Source organism: Apus apus, chromosome 2, assembly GCF_020740795.1.
Source record: "Apus apus isolate bApuApu2 chromosome 2, bApuApu2.pri.cur, whole genome shotgun sequence".
Taxonomy (NCBI): Eukaryota; Metazoa; Chordata; class Aves; order Apodiformes; family Apodidae; genus Apus; species Apus apus.
The window spans coordinates 88,916,026-88,938,812 of NC_067283.1; the positions used below are offsets into that span (position 1 = coordinate 88,916,026).

At 41.3% G+C, this 22,787-nt stretch overlaps 1 protein-coding gene across 6 annotated transcripts in view; it reads right to left on the reverse strand.

The window, feature by feature from the left end:
* The window catches only part of EPB41L4B (erythrocyte membrane protein band 4.1 like 4B), a 183,477-nt gene that overhangs the window by 112,099 nt on the left and 48,591 nt on the right, over positions 1–22,787 (reverse strand). For all 6 annotated transcript variants that reach the window (XM_051609700.1, XM_051609698.1, XM_051609699.1 and 3 more), the window contains exon 2: positions 17,130–17,234. In XM_051609700.1, the coding sequence (XP_051465660.1) occupies positions 17,130–17,234 (105 nt within the window). The remainder of the gene's footprint in view (positions 1–17,129; positions 17,235–22,787) is intronic.

The following is a 22,787-nucleotide window of genomic DNA, read 5'->3' on the forward strand; positions in this document are numbered from 1 at the left end:
ATAAACTAGGTACACTATGGAACTAAATCTTAGGAGGAAAAAAGCTCTTCCTCTCTATTAAAGCATCCATGCTTTCAGAAAAAGGAAAATCTCTGAAGCACTCTATCATTCCACTAACACCATGCTACCATGGCTAAATAAATGTGGGAAAGTATTTTGTTTTCAACAGTAATGCTTGCATTTATTTACTAAGTATATACTAAGCCAAGACAAACATTTATTTATCATGGGTACAGAAGGGTACAAATCAAAAGTTTGACAACTTATGACCCTTGAGGTAAATAAATCTCATCCAAAAAAAGAGACAAAGAGAACTGGAACAATCATTCTCAATGTGCTTTTATTTGCAGAAGACTTGCTAGATTCTCTCAGGTGAGGCTGCCAAGGAATCCATCCCTACAATTTGAGAAAACTCTACCACAGTGGAAATAAAACATTATAGCACCTCATACAAATACATTCCTTAGATCTGCAATTAATTTATTCTGCCTCTACTTTGCTCTCTTATGAAAAATTACACCAGAAACCACAGCAGTTCACAGAAGCTTTGTGAAATTTCTGATTTTTTATAAGGAAAAAATATCAATATTGAAACTTTGGATTTTTTACTGTAATTATGGAAGTCTATTACTTTCACACTTCCAGGCTGATAAATTCTTTATGCTTCAAACACCAAGCTACAAAAATATCTTTATTTTGGCTAAAGATAGACCACTCACAAAGACAACTATACCAATTCAGTTAAAAGAAGTTTAGCTTCATGTTAAATAAACCCAAACCTGAATAACATCTATACTACAGGCAAAAATTCTCCAATAACTTTTCCTCTGTGGCTCGTATTAGTACCATCTTCAGAAAAAGCACCTCACAACCTGAACTACAATAATTGCCAAAGAAATAACAGCTGACAGTCCCATAGTCTTGGATTGTGGTGTTCCAGATGTATTAAAACTCAAATAATAGCAAGTTTCAAACTGATTGCTTGTAAGTGTACTCCAAAGAGTACTTAAAAATAGAACAACAGAATAATTTTGGTTGGAAGGCACCTTTAAGATCAAGTCCAAGTGTTATCCTAGCACTGCCAAGTCCACCACTAAATAATGCCCCTAAGTGTCACATCTACACATCTTTTAAATACCTCCAGGGTTAGTAACTCCACCACCTCCCTAGGCAGCCTGTTCCAGTGCCTGAAAACCCTTTCTGTGAACAAATAACTAACAAGACCTAGGAACACAAATCTAGGAACTACTAGATCTAGGAACTACTTGTGCAGACCATTAAACGAGACTATAGCCTAGACAGGAAATTATCATTCCCTCTTGGTACTCAAGCAGCCAGAGGCAGACTGCTTCAGGAGGTAAAACACAACAAGCATTAAACTCATCTCCCTTCAGCAGCAAGAATGAGCTCCTGTTTTACCTCCATCCCACAGTGCACATTATGGCTCAGTGTGATGTGGCCACCAGACAGACCACAAAATAAAAATACGGAGGTAGGATGCGGACTGGCAGCATTATTGGCTCAGAGTTCCCAGGCCTGATAGTTTTTCATGCAGGTTTGTGAACCAACACCACTTTCAAAGTCAGGTATCTTATGTAACTTCTGTGAAAAGGAAGCTGAATTTCAACACTCCTTTGCCTCAGATAATGTTGGAGGGCTTCTTCACACTGGAAATGACACCAACTTTCCAAATGTTTCTCTGAGCTCAAAAAATTTCATAGCATTCTAGCTAAAGCCAAAAAAAAAAAAAGGTTTTGGACTTGGTTACATACTGCTTGCTGTCTCAAGAACAGGAAAGTGAAAGGAATGAATTCTGAATTCTCAGAAGGAAGGAGAAAAAAAATCCAGAGAGGACTTTTGCCTTCTCACCATCAATGAATGTAGCTCTGCCTATTTTCGGCTCTGGCTAAACAACTGTACATCATTTCAGGATTTGAACTCATCAAATAAACTTCACTGCATCTCACAGTGGAGGACTGAGGCTGACCACAGTAGTTTCAACTATCCATTGCCAAATTCCCCACATCCAGTCTGAACTCAGAAATATCGGTGCAGAACAAGGAGGAGGAAAGGGATAAATGGTTTTAGGACCGTATTATGATAGGGAGATGGTGTCTAAGCTACTTCACCCACAATAAGAGAAAAAAAACCCTAAGCCTGGTCAAAATGCAGGTAATTAAGATTATATTATTACTTTAGAATGGAACAGAAAAGAGCGGAAGAGAATGAATATTCAGTTAGAAGGGACCTGCAATGATCATCTAGTCCAATTGCCTGACCACGTTAGCAAGGGCATTGTCCAAAAGCCTCTTAAAATAGTGACAGGCTTGAGGCATCCACCACCTCTTTAGGAAGCCTGCTTCAGTGTTTTACCACCCTCTCGGTAAAGAAATGTTACCTCATGTCCAGTCTAAACCTCCTCTGGCATAGCTTTGAACCATTTCCATGAGTCCTGTCACTGGATACCAGGAAGAAGAGATCAGCACTTACTTCTGCACTTCCTCTCCTCAGAAAGCTGTATGAGGTTGCTCCTTTAAATCTCTCAGGTAAACTGGATTAACTTCAATTTATTCCTGTGCACACAGAGCATAAATTTCTTTGCTTTGCCAAATGAATAACGTTTCCCATTACACTAAGTGACATTAACCAGCAATCACTGGTTTGGATTAATGTGTTGAAAACATACACTAATCAATTCCACATGAAAGAAACAACATTAAAAAAGATTTCTTAAAATACTGGGGAAAAAAAACGTATTTATCTCAGTGTGCTCTCCTGTTGATCACTTGCTTTACCTAACTGCTCTCTGAAAAATATTGCTTAAATGCTTTCTCAAGCCTTAGCTGGAGGTACAGGAGGGAGAACTGTGCTAAATGCTCACATTCAGAAAAGAAGGTGTGTTGAACAAAAACTGGCGCCTGTAAAACCAGAAGTCAATTATCCCTTCAACTGTTGTCTAGCTGTCTGATTTCCTAGGCACCTGAATCCTATCAAGCTATCTTCCGTTAGCTACATGGCCTTCTAAAGCAAAGAGGATAAAAAAATGTATGTAACACATCAGAGGAAGGAATCACCAAACCAAGACAAGAAAAATCCTACCCGCCAAATCACAGTTCAGGGACTTCTCTACACATATAAAGTTAAAAAGTACCAAGTGAGAAAAAGCCCTTTCCTCTTTCCTTCTGAAGATCAGCTTTTAAATACATGGATATACTCGAATGATATAAGCCTCCAAGAGTTCACTGCTTAAAATGACGAGACGGGGGTTCTTTACACTCATGCAAGTTTCTTTGATCCATCCTAGAAAGTAACCTTCCTCGCAGACAAAAACTGTTCTTAGATAAAATGCTCAGATGCAATTCAAGATTTAATGAACACCAGTGGTGACACTGGTTAGTATATTTAATAGGAAGCAGGGAGACGGGACACAATCCACCACCGTAGGGTTACTAATGACTCCAAACTGCAGAGAGAGCTGGGACACAGAAAGGCATTCCTAAACTGAAGAAATTATTTAAATAAGGATTCTGCAAAATAAACACAGACAATTAAAGCACTCCCAAATTAGAGGCTGAACTCCAAGGGAAAGGGGAGGAAGCACCTGACTTCCATGGGGCTGCTGTGCCAGGGTGACAGGAGGAGACTCTCAGAGGACCACCAAGGTCCTTGGAGCCAGGAGGTGGGAGTTTTTCAGTCTGAGGACATAAAGCCTACCCAAAGAGTGACAGAAAATTAAGCCAGACCCTCTGTGGTGGTGCACAACATATAGCAACAGTCCAAGTAAATAAGTGAGAGAGACAGCTTTTGCTTTGGTGTGGTGGTTTAACCTTAGCTGACCACCAGGTGCACACCAAGCCACTCTATCAATCCCCTCCTGAACTGGACAGGGGGAGTAAATATAGTGACTGGCTTGAGGGTCAAGATAAGGACAAGGATATCACTCAGCAATACCATCATGGGCAAAACAGACTCAACTTAGGAAAATTAACTTATTACCAATCAAATCAGAGCAGGACAATCAGAAATAAAAAGTGTTAAAACACCTTCCCCCCACCCCTCCCTTCTTCCAGGACTCAACTTCATTCCCAATTTCACTAGCTCTCCCTCACCCTCCATGGAGGTGCAGGGGGACAGGGAATAGTGGTTCAGTTCATCATGTGTTGTTTCTGCCACTCCTTGTTCCTCGTACTCATCCCTTGCTCTAGTGTGGGGTCCCTCCCATGGGAGACAGTCTTCCACAAACTTCTCCAATGTGGTTCCTTCCCACAGGCTGCAGTCCTTTAAGAACACAGTGCTCTAGAGCACAGGTTCCCCACAGGGGTCACAGTTCCTGCCATAACACCTGAATCACAAAAAGCTTATGCTTTTCTGGGCAGACATCTGAGAAGGGTAAGAACTTCATGGACACCTGCTGGAAGGCTCCAGTTCAGGAGATGACTGTGATTCTTCCAAGAAAATGGGACAGCTCTTTCTTGGAACAGGCAAGCAAGAGCTGGCAAAAGCAGCAAGAAGCTTTGTCCTCCATACTAGTGAAAAGAGCAATGGTGCACCTCAGACTGAACCCAACCCTCCCTGCAGGCCCCAGGAACTTCCCTCGGTAGCCTCTGACAGGCTCTTGCATCGCAGTAGCACAGCAGCCCAAAGGACACCAGGACCTTTCCTCTCCTCACCCTTAGGGCTCCGCAAGGAAGAGATGACACCTCTCCATACAACAGGGGCAGGGCTGGGAAATGGGGACGAAGCATCCAGACAACACCCTACAGTGAGCAGGCTGTTCTCCTATGGAGCAGTGGGAGACCTGGCACAGGCCAGCTGGGCCTCCCTGTCCCATCAGAGGGATGACTGGAGGCTTTGCCCACTCTCTGCAAATATCAAGCATGGGTGGGGGGGTTGCACCACTTGCAGGACACCAGGTCCGTGATGGGGGCCACTGAGGCCTCCCAATATTCCTGGAACATGGTTGTCACCGTGTCATCAAGGAAACCCCAGACATGGGATAAGAAGGGGGCTGGAGCTCAGGGCTCATGAAGGGAGGTGCAGGGTGGTCCCTGTGACCGCGGAGCAGCCTTTCTCTTGGGCAAGCACCACAGCAGGCAGGAGCAAGCCCCAGGAAAGGACCTCCTCCCACATCTGGGCATCTTCCAGGAGCAGCGAGGTGGATGGTAAAGAAATGGTAAAGACACACAGGACTTCTCCATAGGATTATGTTCTCTATGAAGGAACATGTACAAAACGTTTCTCAGATGTACTGGTGGATGCGGTAGAGGCATTAATAATGATCTAAGAATTGCAGGTAAATAAGATGACATCAGCTGTAAACAATTTATGTCACATCACTACTGTACAGAACGTCCCAAATGCACTGTCTGGTACCATGAGTAAAGGTAATCTCCATCTGAATTAAAAACCAAAAATGCTGCAACAGCTGTTGATACTGTTAATGTTACAGGTGCTAAGAAATATATTTAAACTGTATCAGTGTTTGGAAAAAAATGTTTTTCTATTCCTGTGATACAACAAAAGCACTATCAGTATGCCAGCAATTTTCTCTTTCCCTCTGCAAGTTTCTAAAAATGTTCCATTGGAGATGAAGACTCTAGGACAGTAAATTCCCACTTGCTGACAGTAGCTTTGTTTTTTGCTTAGTTCAGTTTTGTGATGTTCTTACAAACAGCGCGTATCTTGTGGTCTGCAATTCAGGGTGAAAAAGTACTTTAGAACATAATCAGCAGAAAAGAGCTCAAAAATCATAACAATTATGTATATCTCAAAGGCAGCAGATGTCTCTCTTTCATGCATGTTTGGAGCACAAAAGACATGTGGAATGTATTAGTCCCTATTCCAGGAGTCCTGTTTTCTGCTCACAGTGTGTTGAGGCCCAGATACAGTTCATTTTCTTGGTGCTTTTCTAGAGACAGTAAGGAGTCAGGAAGAGAACCCTATGTAGCCACAGGAAAAGCTCAGGATGATATAAAGTTAAAATGCTCAAGGCCTACAAAACAGCCATCTGAGGAAATCACAAAAAGCACAAGCAGGTCACACATGAAATTACCAGCATGTCAGAAACCATTTGAAAGCAACAGAAAATTTTGCAATGCAGTGTTTTGCACAAACCTTTATGAAACCAGTTCTTACCATTTCTAGTATTCAAACAGCATCTGAATAAACATGAATAAAATAAGAATGTGGGCAGGGGTACCTCTCTTCACAGTTTCAATACAGAATAGCTCCTGGAAGCTTGGGACTTGTCAAAGCACTGGCTTTTGTGAATCTTTTTCAATATACTGACACATTCCATCAAGAAATCTGTCATTCAGCATCCAGATTCCACCACCACTTGATGTAAGCAACCTCTTAAATGCAGTTACTAGTTTCAGCTGGCTCTTGCAAAATTCTCACGGTGTGTAGTTCCACATGTCTTCCTTTTGCAATCAAGGACTCCTACAAATACTACTTTGTTATAAAATGTCAATGACTGCTGCAAATGCACCTCTATGAACTAGCAATTCTAGGTGCTCAGCTGTCTTGTGCCATCTCCACAATTCCCCATCTTCCTAGAGACACCTGTCTCTATGACCATTGTTATCAGGAGATAAGAAGGTCCTTTGTTTGCTCACCTCCACAGTGTGACTGATGCAGGTCTAGCTTGCACTCCAGTGAAAGGTTCTCCTTTTCATGAAAATACTCTCAAACATTTCAGCTAGTCTTATCTCCTGCCTTTCCAGAGATCCTGGTAGGTCCAGCAACTCTATTAATTGTAAATGAAGAAGTACTTTTTTTCCCTGCATATTCTGAATGTGTCAAACACCCCATTTGTGCTGAGGCTTGCTGTCCATTATTATCCTGCTGCAAACACTGCTGTTCTGAAGAATCCACTTCATCTTCACTGGACACACTCTGCTGACCCTTGCATGCTTTTCTGAAACAACTGAAGTGCATGAATCTTTCTTCAGTGACAAAGTGTAGTACCAGCTCAACTTTGCCATAGCATAACAGAAATTTTTTTTTGTGGACTCCAGTTTTATGATCCCCATGCCTTAGTTTTTCCTCCCTGCTTACTTCTGTTTCTAACCTTTAATAGTTGAAGCAATATGAATGTTCTATGACATCCACCCTGTGAAAGAACAAAGCCTCGACCATAAGAGTGAGTTTTTGGCTAACTGTGACACCAAAGGCAGCAGGATGACATCACTATCTTGCTATTAGAATCATAGAGCCACAATTAGCTGTAACTGCAACAAAGAGGTTCTGTTTAATTAAAAAATATTGATGTCAAATGTACCTGAACCATATGATTTCAGTTGGATTTAATATCACAGAAAGCCTAGAAGGATTTTTAAAACAACCTGCTTTTAGTGAGAATAAAATTGTGCCTCCTGCAGTTCAAAAGAACATGAAAATTTATTTGCTGAAACTCCTTCCCATTCTGCCAAGTTCCCAAGATCTGCCCTTTGATCTTCATTTTTGCAGAACATTCATATTGTTTTAGAATATACCTGCTAGCTTTCTGTCCAAATTAATTGCCAGGTTGCTTAAGTAAACAGCTAGCTTTAATATAAGAAAAATACATTTAGGGTCATATCGGGTATGGATTACTTTAAGGCATTTTTTTCATGGCTCTTTAGAGAAATTAAGCATAAAACTAATATCATGTGTATTTCAAATCCTGTCATCATAACCTCTTTATCAACATCATGAATATTAAGACTGAAAGACAGAATTGAAAAAGAAAAATCTCAATTACAATGTTACACAGTATTATTTCTGGACACAAAGCAGCATCCCAGAACGCCACATAACCAAGCTGTAGTGCTCATGAAAGCCTTGCCTGTCCCAGCCTGATTCTGCACAGAGCCATCTCAGAAGCATCCTCATATGTGACATGGTTTGTCTGCAGTCTGGATAGGCTACACATCAATAATGGAAAGCTGTATCAACATATTTCAAGACCACTATCCTGTCTTAATTCGTATACACCTGATAACCTACTTCAGCCCAAGGAATATTTTGCTTTGCAGACCTTAAGTGACAGAAGCAAAACTTGTAATTCAACGTGAACACAGATAATCACTAACACACAAAACCATACATAATTCACAAAATATTAGTTCCCCCTTCTTGGCAGTGAAACCTCATATCCCAGATGAGGAGAATTTAAAAAAGTAAGCCACAAAATTATATAAAAAACTTGCACTGTGTAGCATAACTCTCATTAGATATATTACACAGACCATCACAGAATGCCAGGTTGGAAGGAACCTCAAGGCTCATCTGGTCCAACCTATCTAAATAATACTATAGTTTATATGAGATGGCTCAGCACCCTGTCAAGGTGAGACTTAAAACTGTCCAGTCTGGGGGAATCTACCACTTCCCTTGGGGGACTATTCCAATATTTGATAGTCCACATGGTGAAAAATTTACTTGTGTCCAATAGGAATCTCCCCAGGAGCAACTTGTCCCCATTAACCCTTGTCTTTTCCATGTGACTCCTTGTAAACAGGGAGTCCCCATCTTCTTTGTAGCCACCCTTTAAGTACTGGAAGACAGTAACGAAGTCTCCCCTAAGCCTTCTCTTCTCAAGGCTGAACTAACCCATTTTTCTCAGCCTCTCCTCATATGGCAATTCCTCCAGTCCTCTGATCATCCTTGTGGCTCTTCTCTGGACCCTCTGAAGCCTGTCTGCATTCTTTGTGTAGAGCAGGGACCAAAACTGAATGCAATACTCCAGGTGTGGTCTGACAAATGCCAGGTAGAAAGGGATGATGACTTTATCTGCTGGTGATGCCCTTGTTGATGCAGCCCAGCATCCTGTTGGCTTTCTTTGCTGCTGCAGCACACTGTTCACTCATGTTGAGCCTGTTGTCTACCAAGACCCCAGGTCCCTTTCCACAGGGCTGCTCTCCAGCCAAGTGGATCCCAGTCTGGACTGCACTCCTAGGTTATGTGTTCCCAGGTGCAAGACCTTGCACTTTTCTCTGTTGAACTTCATAAGGTTTCTGCTAGCCCAGGTCATTCTGAAGGGTGGCTCTCCCTTCTGGAGTGTCAACCTCTCCACTCATTTTGGTGTCAGCAAACTTCATCAGGGTGCTCTTAATCCCAACATCCAGTTCACTTATGAAGATGTTAAACAGACCAATGGCCCAATGAGCCCAACATTGACCCTTGGGGGACCCCACTCGTGACTAGTTGCCAGTTTGAGGAGGAACTATTTACTATCACCCTCTGGGTATCATCTGTCAGCCAGTTCCCCACGCACCACACAGACCACTTGTCAAGGCTGCAATGAGTCAGCTCCTCCAGGAGGAGGCTGTGGGGGATCATATCAAAAGCCTTGGAGAAGTCCAGGTAGAGGATATCCACTGCTCACCCTGCGTCAACCAAGCGGGTTACTTTGTCATAGAAGACAATCAGGTTTGTCAAGCACAATTTGCCCCTGGTAAATTCATGTTGGTTTTTCCCAATCACGTGCTTCAATTGACTTGTGACTGTCCCCAGGAGGATTTGCTCCATAACTTTTCCCAGGGACTAAAGTGAGTTATTACCTGATTCCTCCTTTGGATCCTTCTTATAGATGGGGGTGACATTAGCCTTCCTCCAATCTTCAGAGACATCTCCCAATCTCCACGACTTCTCAAAGACTATGGAGAGGCGCTTTGCAACGATGTCAGCCAGCTCTCTCAGTACCCTAGGGTGGATGGCATCTGGGCCCATTGGTTTGTATGGGTAAAGCTCCTGTAATAGTTGACACACCATCTCTTCCTTCACTGATGGCTGGTCAGTGTCTGCATCAACCCGGACTTTTGTTCCTGTGACTTGGGACCCAACAGCACTGGTAAAGACAGAGGTGAAGAAGGTGTTGAGGACCTCTGCCTTTTCAGCATTGTTGGTGACTAGTTCACCTCTCCTGTTTAATAGCAGGCCAATATTATTCCTCTGTTTCTGCTTATTGTTAAGAACCCTTTCTTGAAGTTTTTGACATCTCTGGCCAATGTCAGCTCAAGCTGAGCTTTTGTTTTCCTAACTACATCTCTGCATACCCTGGCAATGCCCTTGTAATTTCCAACCAGTAATGTTTCACTTCTCCCCTTTTAGTATACTTCCCTTTTGGTTCTAAGCAGACCCAGAAGCTCTCAGTTAAGCCAAGGGGGTCCCCTGCTCCACCTACTTCCCTTGTCTTTAGAGGGGATGAACTGGTTTTGCTTACAAGTGTTCCTGAAAAACTTCCAGCATTCACTGGCTCCTTTACCTTCCATGGAAGCTTCCCACAGGATCCCTTCCAACTGAACCCGGAGTGAGCTGAAGTTTGCTCTTCTAAAAACTAAAAACTGTCCTGAAACTATCCTTCATTGTGCTCAGCAGTATCCCAAACTCCACAATACTGTCGTCACTGCAGCCAAAGTCTGTCACTAACAGAGATATTAGAGCAGGTTTTCTTGGTTACTGAGTAGTAAGTCCAGTTGTGCCCCATTCCTGGTTGGCACATCCAACATTTGTGTGAGGAAGCAGTCTTCTACAAATTCCAGGAACTTGATGGATGTCAGGTGAAACACAGTGTTGCTTCTACAGCACGTCTGCCGAGATAAAGTCTCCCATAAAGACCACATTTTGTTGACCTGAAGCTTCCCTGACCAACCTGAGTATCAGAAATGGTCTGACCAGCAGGACCAGGGTGATCCTGCTCCTCTGCTCAGCCTTAGTGAGGCCACATCTCGAGCACTGTGTGCAGTTTTAGACACCACAGTATAGGAAGGACATTGAGGTGCTTGAGAGGGTGTAGAGAAGGGCAACTAAACTGGATTACAGGTCTGGGTAACAGGTCTTACGAGAAGAGGCTGAGGGAGCTGGGGCTGTTCAGCCTGGAGAAGACAAGGCTGAGGAGAGACCTTATTGCTCTCCACAACTACCTGAAAGGAGGTTGTAGTGAGGCAGGTGTTGGCCTCTTTTCCCTGGTGACTAAGACAAGAGGAAACGGGGTCAAGTTGCACCAGGGGAGGTTCAGATTGGATATTAGGAAAAGTTTCTTCACAGAAAGGGTGGTGAGACATTAGAACAGGCTGCCCAGGGAGGTGGTGGAGGCACCATCCCTGGAGGTGTTAAAAAAAACAGGTGGAAGTGGTGATTCAGGAGATGTTTAGTGGTTAGGGTTTGTAAGGCAGACAGTTGGACTTGATGATTCTATGATTCTACATAAGGAATATTACACTATGAGGCTAATTGACTGGCTTGAGTTGCTCATTTTTCCACATCCCTCACACCCTTAAGAATTCACAGCAGTAACATCAAAAACAAGCAGTCAAATGACAATGAGCCCACCCTTAGATGAAAAAACAGATGCAACAGAGGCAGTCATGAAGCACCAAGTCTCTCCAAAGTCCTGACCGAAGACCTGCTGAAACATCCAAGAGCCTAGTTCATGATGTGTAAAGAAAACAAAACCATTGAGATATTATTCTTCATTGTCCAGCTTGTTTCACTGCCCACTCACACACTACATTGTTGAAAACCTGTGTTATGAAGCACACACGATCCTGACCCTCCCTGAAAAACCTGGCCATAAGGCTGCCTCCCATACAGGTGAGGATCTTAGTGTCTGAGCACTGTGTCAGGATCAGTGGGTCCTGACACATAGCTGCTGCTTAGGCCCAGATTGGGCAACACAGTTCTTCCCCCCTCTTTTTCCCCTTCTATTTTTGTATTTCAAGCACTGCTTTCACAACATCCTATTTTAGTTTCTACACACTCTTCTCCATCTCCTCCATTCACTGTCCTCTTGCCTCTCACAGGAAACAAATTAAAAACCAATTTAGGAACTGGTCAATATTAAGAAGTTCAGATGAAGATGAAGCTTGCAAGGACAGTTCACTGCAGGTCAGTCCTGGCTCTCGTCTCCCTAGGAAACTCTGGCCTCCACTGTAGCCATGGGCACCTGCAGAAGGCACAGGCTGTCCTTGCTTGAAAGTCCTGCTATACACACACTGTAAATCCAGTGCTTCCCAATATGCCAGATACATGGGGTGTGTGCCCATACCCTCAAAATGGCTCAACTGACTGCAGTCACATATCTACCCACATGTATCTTCTTTAAGCAAAGGGGCCTTTGTGACATTAGAGGCTGGACTTAAGAGACTTAAAGGGTCACTGAATGAGATGCATGTAAGAAAAATGGTATTTTCATTACTTTGCTTCCATGCATTCCCAACTAAAGTTTCACACCTCAAAGACTACAGCAGCTCATCTGCAAAAAGCAAAAAGTATTTAAAGATGTAGCTGAAATCTTCCCCCCCCCAGTTAGTCTAGAATTGTTCTTGTGATAAGAAACAAAACCATAACAGGAAACAGAAGCAAACTCCAAGCTGATAAACATGGGCAACTCTTCTGTTTTTAATTCCTGTAAAAGAGAGAGAGGCCTGGGAGGGTATCCATGTTTTGCTATCACAGGACAGACAACTGGAACAAAGAATGCAACTGCAGAAATTGAGAAACCTGTATCCTGAGGTAATCCTATAGTATGTGCAGCTCATAAGGAGCTGTAAATCATAGAAGCCCTGTTTCATATGATGAACTGGAATAACGAAGAAAGAATGAGCCTGAAGATAAATGACATTAGCTACCATAGCCCTAAAATAAACGTCAAGTACCCAAACCAACAACAGAATATATTGCACATAACCTGTTTCTGCAAAGATGACATAATTAAAGAATAGTAGGGGTTGAAAGGGACCTCTGGAAATCACCTAGTCCAACCCCCCTGCTAGAGCAGGATCCCCTAAAGCAGATCACATAGGAACACATTCAGAAGGGTTTTGAATGTCTCCAGGGATGGAGACTCCACCACCCTGGGCAGCTTGTTCTAGTGTTCTGTTACACTCAGAGTAAAGAAACATTTACTTCTATTTAGGTTAAATCTCCTGTTACCAGTTTGTGACCACTGCCCCTTGTTCTGTCTGAGAAGAGTCTGGCCCCATCCTTCCTGCCCAGAACTGCACACAGAGCTCCAGGTGAGGCTTCACCAGGGCAGAGTAGTGAGGCAGGATAACCTCCCTTGACCTTCTGGGACACTCTTTTGAAGATCAATAAAATACTTCTTCATGGCAACTAAACTTTGATGGTATGATCGCACAAGATTTTATTATTGCTATTTCCAATCTACTTTGCAAGAACACACATACCCCAACAGTAAAAGTAATTAAAAATCCAATAAACATTAGATTTCCTCTGAAGCAGTGCAAAGACCTCCTAACATAAGACTGACACACTTCAGCCACCCCAGACTCTACTTTCCTGTTGAGGTCCTGTAAGAGGCGAACAAGAAATTCTTTCTTTGATTCTCATTTCCTTCCTTCACTCCTGATTTCCCCCTCTCTCTTCCTCTCTTTCTTCCCTTCTGCAAAATGTAGGCACAAGGAAAGCAGAGCAGGGGTTTTATTACAAAATGATGGAAAAATTTGAAGGGCCTTAGAATGTTCTCAGTCTCACCAGAACTGTCCTAGTGCAGTGGCCTTGAACCTTTATTCATAACACAAAAAGTAAAGAAGTTTTTGAGCACAAACCTCCAACATATGTGTAGTTACTTTATATATTCATAAATTATTTAGTATTTATTTTAAAATTATATACATGTCACATTAGACTACTATATTACACACATTATAAAACATACACAAAACCAGAAACTAGAAAAGGGTGAGAACAATGGAAGAAGAACCACTAGAACTGCTGTAGACAAACTAAACATCAGTTTTGTTAATGACTCTGGTAGATAAAAAAAAAGTTGGTCCAAAGCTATTGTAATGCAACTACACTAAGATCCAGTTTTATTCACAGAAGCACAGAATGATTTGTGTTGCAAGGGCCCTTAAAGAGCACCTAGTTCCACCTCCCGCTACCACCAGGTTGCTCAAAGCCCCATCCAACCTGGCCTTGAACACTTCCAGGGAGGAGGCATCCACAACCTCTCCAGAAAACCTGAGCCAGTGTCTCACTGTCCTCACAATGAAGAATTTCTTCCTAATGTCTAACCTAAATCTGCCCTTTTCCATGTTGAAACCTTTTTTGCTTGTCCTACTGCTACATGCCCTTGTAAAAAGCCCCTTTTCCAGCTTTCCTGTAGGCCCCTTCAGGTACTGGAAGGCCAATATAAGGTCTTCACTGGAGCCTTCTCTTCTGCAGGCTTAATCATACCAAGTGTCTGAGATTGTCTTCACAGAAGAGGTGCTTCAGCCCCCTGATGATCTTTGTGGCCCTCCTGTGGACTTGCTCCAACAGTTCCATGTCCTTCTTGTGTTGGAGGCTTCAGAATTGGACACAGTACTCTAGGTGGGATATCATGAGAGTGGAGTAGGGGGGGAGAATTATCTCCCTCAACCTAGTGGCCATGCTTCTTTTGATGGAGCCCAGGATGTGGTTGGCTTTCTGGGCTACAAGCACACAATGCTGGCTCACGCTGAGCTTCTCATCAACAAAGAATCCCAAGTCCTTCTCCTCAGGGCTGCTCTCAATCCATTCTCCATCCAGCCTGTGTTCATGCTTCAGATTGTCCCAACTCATGAGCAGGACCTTGCACTTTGCCTTACTGAACTTCACGAAGTTGGCATGGGCCCACCTCTCAAGCTTATCCATGTCCTTCTGGATGACATCCCTTCCCTCCATGATGTTGACTGCACTACTCAGCTAGGTGGATCTCTACTAGATCAAGTTCTTCCACATACTAATGATACTTAACATAACTTCAAAGAGCACAAGACACAAACTGATGCAGAGTTCACTGAATAGACTTGACAGTATTTTCTGACTTACTACTGACATTCTGCCTTTATTGTTTTTTGGTTGTATTGAAAAACTGTTTTGGGGGTATTAAAAAGTAAACTTTTTTAATATTTTTTTTTTTCTCTTTCAAAGCAGATAAAACTGTAACCATGATTTTCTGTTCTAAACCACAGCTATCAACACCACTTCTCACGACTCTGGCAAAGTCACAGAACTGCAAGAAACACAGTGCATTCAAAAGCTGCTGATCTTGGGGCACACAGAACCAATCTCCACTATTCAAAGACTGTTCTGTGCTCTCTTATTTATAACGGTAGCTTAAAAATGTTTAGCACTTAACAATACATAATAAAGACAAAGGCTTAGTTAGAGCCTCAAGGAGTTTACACAACTTTAATCTTCCAATCCTGCAACTGCCACTGCGTGGCTGGGCTGGCACTATGCAGAAGCACATGGAGGATACGCATTAATTGCTGTGCAAACAAAATGAGTGGGTCACAAGTTCAAAACAGAACAAGGAAGGCTGTAAAAGCATGGAATGTCTTTGCACAGGGTACTGGGAAGATAAAAGCTTATGCCTTGAAGCCCTCTACTGTCTACTCAGCTTCTGACCGACCAAAAAAACCCCAAACAAAACCTTTCAGCCTTGCACTCCAGCAGAGGTGAAGAACTCTGCCCTCAACATCCCTCTTGATGCAGGAAACCACAACCCTATTACAAAAGCCCTGCAACTCATGTTGGCTTTTCCAGCATTCCCAGAAGATATTAATTGTCCTTATACCTCTCGTAACAGTAGATCCCCTGGTTTACTCCTCCCTCCATTCACAGGAAAGAAATAGCATACAAAGTTATTTTTATCACACTTGCAGATAAAGGCACAATTTACCCACAACACTGGGGACAGAGCTATCTGGGGAAAATATACTTGCTCACATCTGTGCTTCATCTTTCTTTCAATTCAAAGGAGCCTTTCAGTTTTCCAAATATACAAGAAAATGATCATTCTCTGCTTCCTCAGCCAGGTCCTCTTTCTTGCTAGGAAAGAATGTTTCACTCTCCCATTCCACTTCCCTTCTTTCAAAACATTACAGAACTCCTTGCTAGGTATTTATTCCTAGCTATCAAGTTCCTAATTAGGCAATTTGACAACCAGTGACAATACTACATTTTTCCTATTATGAGCAGGCTCTGCTCTATTAAGCTGTGTCCTTATGATTGGGTCCATCTTAAAGGGCACACAATTTATGTAATATAAATTTTATCAGAAATGTACACACTAAACTTCTTAAAAGCCCCAAACTCATTATGGACATTTGCCATTCAAACAACATTTTTCAGTAATAAATACATATGCTTAAATTAACTGGGATATTCGGATAACTTTTAAATGGCTAATACCAGCTTTCTCTTCTCCAAAAGCATAGATTCTCTTTCACAATACCAAGTTGTTACTAAATCTGGACAGGCTTCCTATTTGTTGCTTAAAGTGACTAGTAAAACACAGATCACGGTGCAGCTGATAAAACACTGATCTGACCTTATCACATTGACCTGTGCTTGCTACAGAATAAAGCTGAGAATTCTGAGACAGTAAAGTTAGAACCTACTTTTTATAGTATGTTGATATTGTAGCTACATCTTCCCATTATTTTCTTCTATTAGCACAGAATACATTTGTCTTTTGTTGCTTTATGGAAACGACGTGAACATATTGATCGGAATACCTAGAAGAAACACTTATTTCCAAGTCTGTGTGTTCTCTATCCACAACCTACGTTGCTGCCATACCAATACCTCAGCACATAAGGTGAACAGACAAAGGAAAAGATTAAATATATAGCAATACCATTTAAACACATGGTTGCAGTATTTTAACTTTGTCTTATTAACCCTATCCACCTGCATCTCTAAATACATTGCCCTTTTTTCTTCTTTTACCTGAGTACACTGGGGGTCACTGGACAGGGGACAGAAGGAAAATTTTTCTCTATTGCAAATAAAACTACATGTACAAACTAATCTGTGCATGCAACAGCAAAGGCAGGAGTTACAAGAAACCTTTGCTTGCAAGAGATTTAACGTGTTTTTAATATCACAACCCTACTAAACACAAAGCATGTTTTTCTTTACCCATAATTACTGCTTTTTCACTTAGGTGTGATCAAGTCATGTGCATATGTGAAGTGATATATGCCTCATTTAGAGGATTTAGCTTTATGTGAAAGAACCACAGTATCAGTTGTTCCAGCAACATAGCCCCCTAATGCCTGTATCTCTCCATGAAAGTGGACCAGTAATATGTTTATAATAGGCAACACAAACTACTGCAGAATATAAAAATTAACTGAAATTATACTCACTGTAACCTGGGAAGCATCCATGAATTGTAGGCCAAAATAATCAGTTTCCACAAGGTCCAGATGATATACAATCTGGTCAAACAACTCCTGTCCCTTTGCATTTTTCTGTAACAGAAAAGAAAGGTTTTGGTGGGGTTTTTTATTTGTTTTGTTTGTTGTTGCTGTTTCTTCTACATTTTTTTTGTGGGTGGGTGTGGATTTGTTTGTGTTTTTTTTTTTAAGTTCAAACAGGGAGTTGCACAATGCAGAGGTGTTGCACAATGGAAAATAATATATAAATACTAACTCTGTTTATTCTGAAGAGTTGTATTTACAGTTTATTTTCTTCAACAAAGATACAGTGACAAGTTGTTCCTATTTGCAGCTATTCCATCGCTTCAGACTTTGCTGTCAAAGAAAACTTTCAAAGTTCACTTCAACTCACAAGTGTAGGAAAGAAAGGGAAGGCTTTAGTCCAATGAGTGTCACAAGTCACAGTGCAAACATTTTAAATCTCAGGAAGCCAAATTCTCCAGTAAATCCCTGCTTGACACGCTGCCTGAAATCTGCTGGCTGTTATCACGTATCAACTGCAATCACGTAGTGTCATATCACTACTCAAGCTGCAAAATAAATTCTGGACAGCTTGAATACTAGAAGAGCACTGTGAGGAAAACGAATGGGATATGATAAGAATCTTTCAGTAAGGTTGCTAATTACAATCACATTTACAGCCTTTAAATGGAGAAACAAGGAAAAAAAAAAGGCTACCATTCTTACTTGGCATACCATCTGAAACACATCGGCATGGAAACTAAACTAACCCAATTCTTGGACAATGGAGTCTTAGTAGAAAACTGAGATGATCTTAAAGCTAGGCTATATTGGCCTGTGTACTTTTTCTGAGGTTAAGCCAAGAATTTACATATCCAGTGCTTCAACTTCAAACACTAGAAGAAGCAAAGCTTGGAGGTTACAATGGGGTAGGAGGAGGAGGGAATAACAAATACGTTTTTCGTGTAAACCCTGTTGTGTTACTTGGGGAAGGAAGTTTTAGGTTTCTGAGCAAAAAACACCCTTGGCTAAAAACACGAGATGATCATAAATCTCAATAAAAGACTGACACCATACATGTACTTTATACAGGGAAGTACAGATCTGGAACCATTTTTGTGCCTGCTGTCCCTCATAAAGGCCTTTTAAGTATTTTTTAAATTATTTTTAATTTATATTTTTGAAACCTCTAATGTATTAGGTATTTCCATTTTACCCCAAATTGTAGCAAAATTCACTGATTTCAGATGGAGTGCTAAACAGCATTCAGTTTCTTTACTTTGGTCTTCTGCACAAAAGCAGCATCAATTATAACTCGCGTAACTCCTGCCCAGGATTCCAAGCTGTCTAAAATCTGTCTTCTCCAGAAACAAACACGATTATGAGCTGAATCTCTATTTTTCCAATAAGGCCAAGCAAGCTTAGGTGTGGTGTTTGTTTTATTGCTTTTTATTTCTTTGTTGTTTTTTCTATGTGGTTTTTTTTTGTGTTTTTTTTTGTTCTTTTGGGTTTTTTTTCGGGGGGAGGGGGGGGGTTTCTTTGTTTTGCTTTTTGTTTGTTTGGGTTTTTTAACTAACCAAGTAGAAGCACAGAAACCAAACCTTATCAAATTTCAAGAACAGCATTAGAAACTCTATTAAAACAAGCTGTTTAAAAACATAAAACAGTAATTAAATTCTCATCATAAGATAGTGCTTTATTATTTTGGGAGGGCAAGAAGTGAGTAACAGATGTTCTTAATCAAAGTTCAACATGCTGTTGAAAGTAGATAAGCATACAAAAGCTTCTTAAAGCAGTACATTGCTAAGAAACCATCCTATTTAGATGTACAATAATTGCTATAAACCAAAGAAAAAGTTTGATAAAAAGTATCCAGAACATATTTTCTCATATGTAGCAACATCTCAATTCAGCACTCATGAACAGAAGCCAACCAAAGCACAACAAAATGTAAACTGTTTCTGCTGAAATAATGGAGAAGAAAACCCTCCAAAGCAATAAAGAAGAAATGGCAAGATATGAAGAATTCACAAAACTAGGAAAAACTCATTTGATGCCCTCTGATCACTCTATTCCTGGTTGCTTGCTTTATGGCATTAACTACCAGTATGTTTATCTTTGACTGCCACACACCCAATAGAAATCAAAGGGAGCACGCTCCACCTTCTGTACCCAAATAGTAGTTAATGTTCAACACGTGTGTTACACAGAGAATAGCTCTGCACTGCACGGTTAGACCATAAAATGCAGCATTACATACATAGCTTACAGGAAATTATAACATTTAACTTGTCACTAAATGTGCTTTGCCAGCAACTCATACCATGCAGGTGATAAAGCTGCTGCAGCTAACAAATTGCTGACAAAAAACCACTTTCTTTGAGATGTTACAATAAAGGAGGAGAAAAAAGTGACTAACTCCGTTCCTCTGCTAACAGTAAAGGATACCTGCTCTCCTTGCCTCTGCCTCTTCACCTGCCTGATAACCTAGGAAGTCAGCTTGCACACTGATGTTGGTATCTGCACATTGAACGAAATGGGCGGCACATGCAAAATAGAAGTTTTTCCTCAGGATTTACTATGCCCACATGCATAAGAGTGGTCTCTAAGGGAGAAAAGCCCATATTATGAGAAACTTACTATTTTCATGGTCTTTTCATCCTCCCTTCCTTCTAAGTAGCACAGACACTAAAAAAAAATGCTTTGCTTATCAAAATGTTGTACCACATAAAGAATATGAAACTGATTTCATACACAAAGATTTCCATAGTAGATCAAATCAGTTTGAATTTAACAAATCACACTTTGTCTACAGACTCTCAATTTGTGCATATTTATGGAAGACACATGTGAAAAAAAGTAACCTTAAACTAGGAATATTTTAGTCCTACCTTGTTAGACAAATGGTTACGAACTGTCAGATGTAAAAGACTTGAATGACTTCCACCTTTTTCAGGTTGTTATGAAGGTTACTATAAATGGGAGCAGTGATGTAAAGCAAGCTGCAAAACCTTTTTTTGCTTGGGGAGGAGGGTTGTTTGGTTGTTGTTTTTTTAAAAAAACAAACACAACATAAACAACAACACCACAACAACTAAACCACTACAAGTTCCTGGTGCAGCGTTCCCTGCAACTCAGGAGGACTTCTGTGAAAACCATGAAGACACCCAGGCAAATGATGGGAGGGCATGTCAAATGTCTGGCTTACAATCAAACTGTAGCTGCAACCCAAGGTAAAGCTGAACTAGCATGAGGCAGTCATATGTGTTCCTTTTTGCCTCTTTGTTCTTGAAGAAACACAGAAAGACTGAATTACACTTGCAGGTTGGGGAGTTCTGTGATAATAAGCTACTACTGAAAACTGGAAAAAAAAAAAAAAAAAAAAAAAGGAAATAAAAGGTGTTTCTCATGTGACTCAGCCCTGCCCTGCCTGACAGTCATGTCAGTTTCCTCCACTCCATACCCTGGAAGCCCTTCTCAAGTAACTCCCCATCGTTTCTTAGAGACCATAAATCATGGCATCAAAGAAAATGCTTACATTTACTGAGGACTTGTTGCTGGGTCCTCCTACAAGTACTCAAATTGGCAAGGGGTATAAAGCACCTTATACAGGCAGTGGCAGATGCACAGCCCACAGTTTGAGGAGGCTGAATATTCAGCTCCTGAAGACTTCCGGTTTCAGGAAATTTATGGAAATTCTGACAAAACAAAGATTAACTTCTTTAAATTAGAAACTCTTCCAGACTTGCCATGTTAATAAGCAAGAGTTTTTAACATATTTTTGGTGGCCATGAAGGGAAGGGCAAATTGATCAGCCAGGGACATTTTACACCAACTAGCTCTGCCTAAACAGGCTGATCAGTGTTGATTTTAGCTATTCCAGAGTTGTTTGAAAGGTTTTTGTCAAAGGGCATGAAACGGGGACATCGAAGCCAGTGAAGTCCCAGTTTAGTGAAGATATAATGCAAGAATGCCATTGATCACTCTCGGAGCACACACAGCAAAGACTGAGAGCTTCTGTGCACACCTTCCCCAAGCTGAAGTGTGGTATGTAGCAAACCCAAGTGGAGTGGCTGAAACTGTTGAGCCTTACTAGAGAGTTCAGTTTACAGCATTACAAATGCACCAGGAACAGATTTCAGGAACAGCTTCAAGCTGTGTCTTGGGAAAACAACCTGTCAAAGAGGCCAGGCAAAATTATAACCAAAAAAGAGGAAAGTAAACTACTGCCAAGTAAAAGCCAAAGCAAATGAACTGTAAAGTGTCCCAAATTGAACAGTGAGCAGTAGCAGAAAATTATATAGGTAGGGAAGATTTAGCTGCTCCTTCTAAATAAAGCACAGGATTATATATTCCTCAAGATACCAAGTACTTTTGTGGAGTGGGCTGCCACGACCCCATAGTCAAAGACCAGGTTTTAGCTTCTGGTTGAATTAATAAAGGAGCATTTGTAGTTAGCAATCCTCTGCTCTGCAGGCCTGATATTGCTGTATTCCAGTGGCATCAGCCTTTCTTCTCCTTGGTGTTTCCTGGAATAGGGTAGCTCAGTATGTTCTGATTGGTCCTCTTAAAACTGAATTGTTCTTAACTCATTTTTCAAATCTACAACTAAGGCTTTATGTGCTGGCCATATTGCTTACTAATGAGAACTCGCTTTGTCTTTTAACAGTCACTGGCAATGTTGCTTCCCAGCATTTCAGACATACTATGGGATAAACATGCATAAAGCCACCTGGGCTTCTAATTATAATTTGTCCTTTAACTTGCTTTCTAGATGGTCAAACCCTGTTTCTCTAACACGTTCACCTATACCGAAAGAAAGCAGTATTTGCACAATTTTAAGCATAAAGAGGCAACTCTTTTCATTAGGTCCCTTGGGAAGAGCATGGGGCAGACACACACTCTGCACCCTCCAAACTTCATTACTGGCAGGTATGTGACTACAGTGAAGACATCCTTTGGATCGTAACACATCAGAGCTAGCTCTTAACTAAAAAGACCTGTATATTATACAGCACAATTGCCATGACACCTAACAGCTTCAGCCAAGTACACATGTGAGGCCACAGCTGGGCTTGCAAAAGCTGCACTGAAAACCACTTTATCTCAGCAACACTGCTACAGGAAGTTTTGTCGAAGACTAACACTTTTTCACGTTTGAGTTTCCATGCTGCCATCCAGAGATGACACTCCTCAGAGGATACGCTGCTCTCTGCAAAATAGACACTACCTTGGTGCCCATCCCTCTCTCCTCTCAAGTGACCCAATGAACCGATTCATAAGGATACCAGAGAGTTGCATTTTTGTGCTTAAAATTATGCAAATACTGCTTTCACTCAATACACAATAAATACAATGTTAAGACTAAAAGCAAGTTTTTTCTTAATACACTGTATTTCCCGTGGGGCTAATTAACTTGATTAAGCTCCTTGAAGATGTTATTTTCTTACCAAACCGCCACTGACTCAAGTTTTTAGTTCTACCTACAAGCTCATTTAAAAATATGTCACTGCTCAGATAACCACCAAGTCTCTCAATCTGTTATGGCAGTAACAGCAGCATTGCTTCAGAGTTTGCTACTGCATGCAAATTATGTGTAAATGTAGGAGGGACCATGGAAACAAG